The sequence below is a fragment of the Physeter macrocephalus genome, chromosome 2, assembly GCF_002837175.3.
Source record: "Physeter macrocephalus isolate SW-GA chromosome 2, ASM283717v5, whole genome shotgun sequence".
NCBI classification, from domain to species: domain Eukaryota; kingdom Metazoa; phylum Chordata; class Mammalia; order Artiodactyla; family Physeteridae; genus Physeter; species Physeter macrocephalus.
In genome coordinates this window covers 112,456,353-112,466,357 of record NC_041215.1, presented here as the reverse complement: position 1 = coordinate 112,466,357, position 10,005 = coordinate 112,456,353, and the positions used below count along the sequence as shown (strand labels likewise).

At 36.7% G+C, this 10,005-nt stretch overlaps 1 protein-coding gene across 3 annotated transcripts in view; it reads right to left on the bottom strand.

Moving 5' to 3' along the window:
* The window catches only part of UNC80 (unc-80 homolog, NALCN channel complex subunit), a 248,069-nt gene that overhangs the window by 169,020 nt on the left and 69,044 nt on the right, over positions 1 to 10,005 (bottom strand). For all 3 annotated transcript variants that reach the window (XM_024124665.1, XM_055079011.1, XM_024124666.1), the window contains exon 21: positions 7,281 to 7,377. In XM_024124665.1, the coding sequence (XP_023980433.1) occupies positions 7,281 to 7,377 (97 nt within the window). The remainder of the gene's footprint in view (positions 1 to 7,280; positions 7,378 to 10,005) is intronic.

Below are 10,005 nucleotides of genomic sequence, written 5' to 3'. Positions count from 1 at the left end.
ATACAGATGGCCAAGAAGCACATGAAAAGCTGCTCAACATCATTAATAATTAGAGAAATGCAAATCAAAACTACAATGAGGTATCACCTCACACCGGTTAGAATGGGCTTCATCAGAAAATCTACAAACCACAAATGCTGGAGAGGGTGTGGAGAAAAGGGAACCCTCTTGCACTGTTGGTGGGAATGTAAATTGATACAGCCACTATGGAGAACACTATGGAGGTTCCTTAAAAAACTAAAAATAGAATTACCATATGATCCAGGAATCCCACTACTTGGCCTATACCCAGAGAAAACCACAATTCAAAGAGACACATAGACCCCAATGTTCATTGCAGCACTATTTACAATAGCCAGGTCATGGAAGCAATCTAAATGCCCATCGACAGACAAATGGATAAAGAAGATGTGGTGCATATATACAATGGAATATTACTAAGCCATAAAAAGGAATGAAACTAGGTCATTTGTTGAGACGTGGATGGATCTAGAGACTGTCATACAGAGTGAAGTAAGTCAGAAAGAGAAAAATATAGTATATTAACGCATATATTTGAAAACTAGAAAAATGGTACAGATGAACCAGTTTGCAGGGCAGAAATTGAAACACAGATGTAGAGAACAAACGTATAGACACCAAGGGTGGAAAGCCGCAGGGGTGTGGGGGTGGTGGTGTGATGAATTGGGCGATTGGGATTGACGTGTATACACTGATGTGTATAAAACTGATGACTAATAAGAACCTGCTGTACAAGAAAAAAATAGAGAAAACCTATTTATTAGGTTTATAGACGTGTGCAATTAAAAAAAAACACACACACTACTGTTACCTTGAAAAAAAAGACTATACATTTTCCTGTAAGCACAGCTTTAGTCACATCCAAGTTTTGGTATGTAATATTTTTATTATCATTCTGTTCAAATTATTTTCTAACTCCAATTGTGATTTGTTTTTGGGGGGGTTACTTAGAAGTAGTGTATTTCATAACTTCTATTTACTTTTTTGCTACTGATTTGTAGCGTAACTACAAGTCAAGAAACACACTTTGTATAATTTTAATACTTGGAAGTTTGTTAAAATTTGCCTTAGAGTACAATATGGTCAGTTTTAAAAATGTTCCAAGTGTGCTTGAAAATAATTTGTAATTTAAAGTTTTGGAGTATAGTGACTATATATCTGCTTGTTGAATCAAATTTGCTGCTTACATTATATAAGTTTTTTATATCCTTACTAACTTTTTTGGGGGGAGGTGTCCACTGGCTCTGAAAGAGGTGTCCTCTATCAGTGAATGACAGCAGTATGTTAAATCTCCTATTATGATAGTGAATTTGTCTATTTTTTCCTTGTAGCTCTGTTGCTCTATACGATTTGAAGTTAAGTGCATACAAATGTAAAACTTCCTGGTAAATTGAAAAAAAAAATTATGGCATGGCATGAAAATAATTACCAATTCCTGGTCAACGACTTTTAAAATGTTTCAGCATCATACTGAAATATGTAGGTGTGAAATGGTATGGTGTCTGGAATTTGTTCCATAACACATTAAAAAAAAATAAGATGAAGCAAGTTGGAAAAATTTTTTATTATTGCAAGTGGGCAATGGATATTTGGTATCCCTTGGGTGCTTTTTACTCTTTGTCTATGTTTGAGAATTTTCATAAGCACAAAAATGGCTCAGGGGCTTCCCTGGTGGCACAGTGGTTAAGAATCTGTCTGCCACTGCAGGGCACATGGGTTCGAGCCCTGGTCCGGGAAGATCCCACATGCCGCGGAGCAACTAATCCCCTGTGCCACAACTTCTGAGCTTGTGCTCTAGAACCCGTAAGCTACAGCTACTGAAGCCCGCGCACCTAGAGCCCGTGCTCTGCAACAGAGAAGCCACCACAATGAGAAGCCCACGCACCGCAATGAAGAGTAGCCCCCGCTCGCCACAACTAGAGAAAGCCCATGTGCAGCAACAAAGACCCAGCGCAGCCAAAAATGAAATAAACTAAGTAATTTTGAAAAAAAAACACAAGGTCCTACTCTATAGCACAGGGAACTATATTCAATATCCTGTGATAAACCCATAATGGAAAAGAATATGAAAAAGAATGTATATACATGTGTAACTGAATCACTTTGCTGTACAGCAGAAATTAACACAACATTGTAAATCAACTATACTTCAACAAAATAAATTTTTTTAAAAGGCTCAGATTACAATTAAAATATTATTATCAACATTTCCCATATATCATTCCTTACGGGTACATTTCCTTTTCAGGTACAAATATTCCATACTGAAAATTCTATATTCAACAACTTCAGTATTTTTTTCCATTTAGTATAGCATATTTTGTATTAAATGCAAAAGGAAGTAGCACAAAAGGTGGAAAAAATTCAGAAGATAGAATTTCAAATGGTATACAGAAGGTAAAGCTAGAAACTACAAATAAGGAACAAACGTTTCTTGGACAATGCTGTTTCCAGACAGCTGCCTTTCAAAATACTACTCTATTTACTCACTGGACATTACCAAAGCTATCAGAACAGGTAACTCCTATTATTTTTCCTATCTATATATCACTTTATTAATCATTTATATACAGCCGTTTGATAGATACACATATCACAGGAAATCTCATCCATTAAAAAAAATTATAACCTTAATAGTACCTAAACTTAAACCTTGAATTTAAGATAGATCCCAAGTAATATTTTTCTTTTTAGTGAATCTAGCTGTTTCATTATTTCATACTATAATTAAGATTTAAGATACATTAAGTGATAACTCTAAAATTTGTAATAGAACTAATATATAAGACAGGATGGATGGTAAAAAAATTTATTCTTATTTAATCATTAAAAACAGTTATCATTTTATTAAAGGAAGCATTAAGAATAAGTATCCCACCATTTTTTCCAATATTTTTGACAAGCTAATTAATTCTAAAAGAAATGCATTCAATATTACTAAAGAAAGTGTCATTTTGATTGAAAGAACTTCAGAAACAATGCAGTTAAAGAGTATAAATAAAATAATTAAGAGAAAAGTGATCAAAACAATTTTTGTCCGCAAGAACCTATTATGTGAAGAATCATTCACAGAATGATGTACACTTATTACAGGTAAGAAGATCAGCAGAATAGTACGAGCCCAGGACATAAGGATCACGCTGTAAGTAAAAGCTATTTACAGTGGAAATTTTCCATTGTATCTATATAGCATTAATAGATAACAATATATTTACTAACTTTTTGAGCACTTAGTATGTGCCAAGTACTATATGAAATATTTTATAATTTATTTAAAAAAATTTTTTAACAGTCATGTAAGATAGATCTTTAAAGATAATTAAAAAGAGAGAGAGAGAGAATGAGAGAGAATAGAGACAGAAAGATAAAGAGAAAAGGGACAGGTTAAGTAGCCTAGTCTAAGTTCATGCAACAGAAAGTGATACAGTCAGAATTCAAATCCAAACCTAGTGACAACCAGCCTGTACTCTTACCACTCTGCCACACTGTGTCTCTACAATACCTGAATGTTTACGTTGAAAGAGTTCAGACCTTTACATACTGCTGAAGGTAGTGATTATGTCAGGAAAACTACTGTAATAAATAAATCAACACTGTACGTGTTACAAACTGATTGTCAAGTTGTACCCTGCTGACATTTCATATTGTAATACTGAAAGAAATGTTGAAAAGTAATTTGCCTATAAAAGGTACCTCTTCTCGGGCTTCCCTGGTGGCGCAGTGGTTGAGAGTCCGCCTGCCGATGCAGGGGACACGGGTTCGTGCCCCCGTCCGGGAGGATCCCACATGCCGCGGAGCGCAACAGTGAGAGGCCCGTGTACCGCAAAAAAAAAAAAAAAAAAGTACCTCTTCTATATCAATCTTTTATATAAACTTACTAGAATGTAAGGATGCCTCTTGGCTTCCTTGGCCATGATTAATTTTTTAGTCTCAGTACGTTTTAGTTGCATTTATTTACTATTTTTTAACATTAAATTTACTGAGGTATGATTTACATAGAATGCATTTTTAAAAAGCTGTTAAATCCCAAAGGGGTATTTCAAAATCTAGTATTTCTTTAAGCAGCATTTTCCATACAGTTTATGGCAGAGCTGAGCACAAAGAAGATATTCAGTAAGTTTTCCTGATCAATTGAAAAAAAAAAAACATTGCTTTAGTTAATGAAATATCTTCCCTCAGATAGAGACATCATGATTTCTAGAATAAAATATTCTTAGTGAATAGAAAAATATAGAAGAAAAAGATAGCTGGTCTGTGAATGTAATTTCAGTTCTGTTAAATGTTCAGCAGATGTACTTTTCATTTGTTGAATAATTTTTTAGATTGAAAAAAATTCTATCACCTATTGCATTTTATCTTAGCTCAGTGAAGTTCAGGCACTACATTGAAACTGAGGGTAAGAACATTTCATATTTGCTTTCTTTAACAACTTTAAAGAAAGAAACAGAAAATATGCAATTAAATGAAAATAATTTAAATGAGAAGGAAAAAAGACAATGCATCTATAATGGATGCATGAGGATCATTTATTCACAGATTGCAAAGTAAAAAAGAAAGAAAGAAATAAGCAAAAGCAGGCTCAAAGTTAGAAAGATGTTCACAAGGTCAAGGATGGTAGTTGTTGCAAAATACAATGTTCTTAGATTAGCAGATAATGTTCTTTTGGTTTTTTAGAATAGCTGGGGATACATGTCTTTTGCGAGAGATTCTAAAAGAGTTAACTCACAGACTACCTTTTATAATTTTTAACAAGCCAGAGATCGTGGACAAAGAATGATGATGTACAAGCCATCTTCTTTTGCCAGTCCAAAGCACATAAAATATTCCAAAATCAGTCCCAGATTTTATCATTTTGTCTTCTAGACACACAGGAAGAGACTGTCTGTATTACAGGTATTGTTGACACGAACTCATCCTAGACTCAGGCTGTATGAATATTCTGTATCAGGTCTTTTCTATTTGTGAATGGAATATAAAAACTATGTGAAACAATAGTTGAAAACTGTAAGAACAGTGGATGAGGAAAACTCAAAATCTAGAATGAGGGCTTCCCTGGTGGCACAGTGGTTGAGAGTCCGCCTGCCGATGCAGGGAACACGGGTTCGTGCCCCGGTCCGGGAAGATCCCACATGCCGCGGAGCGGCTGGGCCCGTGAGCCATGGCCGCTGAGCCTGCGCGTCCCCTGCGCGTCCGGAGCCTGTGCTCCGCAACGGGAGAGGCCACAACAGTGAGAGGCCTGCGTACGGCAAAAAAAAAGCACAAAAAACAAAAAACAAAACCAGAATGAACTAAGTGTTATGAAACAATAATGATAACATATTTGGAACAAGAGTAAGAGTAAAAATATTGACCTATTACTTGAAGAAGGGAGTGTAAGGAAATCAAAGGAGGGTAAACAACTCAATTATGCTTTCATCCTTTCTACTAAGGAGAAAAATTCACAGATGGGAAAGTACAGAAAAGCTTCATTAAAAAGGCACCAAATGTGAAAGACCCTAGTTTCTGAGTTTAAGCCTCAGTTCCATCAAATTACACTCCAGTGTACAGAAATGACCTGGAGATGCGATCACAGTACTAGTCAAATGACATCCAGCTAACACAGCACATACCTAGAGAACATACTTTATTTCCACACTTCATTCTCAAAGAAGCACCACAAAAATGTCTTTATAATACCGACAGTTTTGAACCCTAGATATATCTCTAAAATATCACAAATGGAAAGAGTGCAAGAGGATTGAAAATGACGAAGATCCCAATTATTAGGAAGATTCTTGAAACCATAGACTAATAAGGCTGATGTGTGTCCTAGCCAAATTCTGTAAGAGAGAACTGGATAGGGAGGAACATTAAAAAAAACAACACAGAAGTAATCATAGACACCACTGTAGTTTACTGAAGAAGACAGCATGTTGAACTGTTACATTCCTCCTTTTGACAGAGTTATAAAGATATCAGAGATAATTTTTTAGTAAAGTCTAATGATGTTTTTTGTATAAAGTAGGAAAGTGCTTGCTTATCACTAGTAAATTAAATATATGGTTGGCTGAAAAACTGTACCCACAAATTGTTAATCAATAAAAGTCAACTACATGTGCTCTAACAGCTATTTCTTTGTATTTGTCCTGCTTTGTGAGAATATCAACAACTTGGATGAAAATAGGGAAATGTGTAAGTCCCTGATGATGGATTTTTATAGCACAATTGTAGAGAAGAAAAGATTCAGAATTCTTGGACAAGTGACTTAACTACCCCCCAAGTTAATGAAACAATACATTTTATTTATTTTGAGATGAAGAATGAATAAGGGCTACCTCAAAGTAATGCATAATATTTGTTCATGTGAAGGACAGGTGGCAAAAGTTAATCCAAAATTCAATACAAACCAACTCTGTGATGTGAAAACAGATAATGCAGTCTTAAAGTGTGTTCATCCACTGGCTGTATCCCTGGAGCTTAACAGTTACACTATCTATTACACTGATTAAAGTCAAATATAGTGCATTGCATTCCATCTGAAGCACCACATTTTGTAAAGCACATCATCTAATTAGAATACATAGTAAAATGAAATCAGGTTGGTGATGGATCTAGAGACTCTTCTATGTAATGAAAACAAAAGGAATCAACAATATTTAATGAGCAGAAGTGAGATCAAAAGAGAGAACATGAAATAGATAATAGGTGAAACAGGCATTAGGTGTGTAGGAGTGTGCGTGTGTGGGGGGCTACAGATATCATGACTAGGACTAGTAAGTCAAATTTATGGATAAGTATATTTTCAGCACATAAGGAAAGACTTTCTCACAATGAAAGCTGTCTAGTTCTGGAACAGGTCCTTTGTAAAGTAATAAACTTGCCCTCCGTGGAAGTTTTCAGAGGGTGGCCGGCCATATATCCTCTGGGATATAATGTGCAGAATTCCTAAGTAGATAGGTGGGTGGATAAAAGGATACCTGGAGTTTTTTTTAGAGCTCTCAGATTTTAATAAAGGACAGAACAGCAGAAGAAAAGGCTGTGTCTTATTCTTTGCACACCCAGGGCCCACTAGGGAATGAGGAACATGGTAGGACTTCCATAAATGTTGCACCAAATTGATAACAAACAGAGAAGCTATAAATAGTAGTACAAACAACACACATATGAGAAAGAAATGAATAAGAAATCAATGGAAATAGAAAGTAGATCATTTTATCTAATCAAATGTTTGTTCTGTGTAATGAAAGTTGCATGTAATTCTTAGGCCAAGTGACATTTACCAAGACGCTTGAAGAAATTCTCCTCTTCATCTCTCCCATTTTCCATTCCACTCCCTGGTCCACCTTCAGAAAGCTTTACAGCACTGGTGAATTTGACCTGAGAAAAAAAAGGACAGGAGTCAGATAACTCAATTCAAAGGAAATTCTTTGTGTTTATACTAACCTTTACCTTGAAAAATAAGTTGTTTAGAATATAAAGGTCGCTTCATTTCTTTTGGCTTCCACATCTGGTTAGCTAGTCTGTATAGTTTATTCCCATGTGCCAAAAAAGACATCACTTATAACTATAATTTGAAGGAGAGTCTTGGTCATAGATTGAAAGTAAAATAATCCGGCACTATGAAGATAATTTAGTGAACAATTGAGATATTCTTAGAGTTTAATTCTGATAAAGTCCAAACTCAAATTTATGAACAAGTCATATTCATCCTTTACAAACAACACCACAACTGAGAATCAGATGAAAGTAAAAGCCAAATAGAAGATTTCAAATCTCTATGAAAGAACCAGTATAAATGAATTTATAATGTGTACTATAACTAAAGTGCAATAACATGTTTTTTTCCTAACAATTAAAATGTGTTTGTTTACAGCAAAGCAAGGAAGCTATGGACCTCACAGACTCTCAAATACTTGGCCAAAGTTTAGTAAAAAGAATATGAAGGAGGAATTATAAATATATCTTCTAAATGTCTTATAAGGTTGCTATAATCTTATTATAATTCCAAAATATTACTTTAAAAAGAGATAGAAGAAAACTGGTTTTAGTGAGATTCAAAGAAGAAAGAGTATAAGCAAATAATTTGCATATAAAGAAATGTAACTCCTGTCACATGCTGAAAATTACAGCGACCAGGCCATGAATCAGCCACAGGGAAGACTCTTATCAGAAATGGATTTCACTAAGAATCATGACCTTTTCCAAACTGCATGCTACTACAATGCTTAACAGAAGACGCACTTAGTGGGAAAAATCATCCTGAGCTTCTTTGTCCTTTTCAAAGGGGAGAATGGTTCAGATGGTAGGAAAAGTAGGGAAGGAAAATAAATGGGGTACGTGTGTGTGTGTGTGTGTGTGTAAGAGAAATCACTATAGGGGGCTACCCTGGTGGCGCAGTGGTTGAGAGTCCACCTGCCAATGCAGGGGACGCGGGTTCGTGCCCCAGTCCCGGAAGATCCCACATGCCGCGGAGCGGCTGGGCCTGTAAGCCATGACCGCTGAGCCTGCGCGTCCGGAGGGAGAGGCCACAGCAGTGAGAGGCCCGCGTACCGCAAAAAAAAAAAAAAGAAATCACTATACAATCATGAGTCCTTGGATAGGCGCTTGAGATGTTAGGATTTCATACATATATTAAAAGTAGCTGGGAATTAATACCTATATACCTCTCTATATCTGCATTACAATTTTATTTATAGTTTTTGTCACTTTTTTCCTTTCTATGATTGCCTCATACTAAGACATCTTAGTTTCCATAGTTCACTTAAGTTTCCAAAACTTACCTTGAAGAGAATTTCTTCAGCTCCTCCTTATTTGGCCCCTCCAGGTGTTTAGCAGTTCTCAGCCCTGACATATTTCTATCAGCGACTCCAACATTCTCTTACGTAAGTAATGTCCTGTTTACCTTGGAGCTTTGCCTGATGAAAGAGAGGCGGTCCACAGAGCTGATGTCCAGGAGGTCCTCCACACCATCTGCCAGGCCTGAGAGGGAGGATCGTTTCAGCCAGTTTCCTAGTTAATAATTAAAAAAATATTAGACCATTATAGCATTTTCTCCCAAATGGATTAAACAGAAAAGTTGGCATGTGCCCAACAAGCAATGAAAGTTACATGACTTGATGTAAATAAAAGTGAAAACAAATTGTCTTTGAAATGTACATGCTTTGAACTTTGAAACATTTAAAAACATTTAAAAACATTCAGTGTTGGACTATAAAATTACATGACTAAATCAGAACAAAAAGAACCCGGGCCTCTTGCATGATTAAAACCCTAATCCATACAGTTCTCTTTGACAACTTTCACATCTTCCATTAAGTCCTGTTGATTTTACCTCCTAAGTATCTTTCAAATATGTCTACTTCTCTCCATCTACACGGTCACCACCCAGTCTAAGCTACCATTACTTATACCTGGAGCACAAGGGTAGCTTTCTATCTGGTCCCCCATATCCACTCATGCTCCCTCCAATGTGTTTTCCATACAGTGATCTTTTAGAAAAAAAGTTTACCTGCTCATGTTATCCCTCCGTTCAACATCCCACCTCGGCTCTGTAGGGCTGTAGGATGAAGAGCCAACCTGACCTGCAAGGCCCACACGCTCTGGTCCCTATGGCTTCACCATAGTCATGCAGCCACTCTTGTCTCAGTTCTTCCATGTCCCTCCCTCCTAATACCTTTGCACATTGTACTGCTACCACCTGGAGTGCTCTCCTTCCTCCTTCTCCCAAGTACCCTGCAGATCTTAAGGTCTCTTCCTTCAGGAAGGCTTCCCTGATTCCTGCCTCTCCTCCCCCTCATTTAGGTTAGGTCTCATCCTCGCATGCTTTTAGGGCACTACATATACTGCCCTCATAAAATTGATAGTTTGGCGACTTCCCTGGTGGCACACTGGTTAAGAATCGCCTGCCAATGCAGGGGACACAGGTTCGATCCCTGGCCTGGGAAGATCCCACATGCTGTGGAGCAACTAAGCCCGTGCGCCACAACTGCTGAGCCTGTGCTCTAG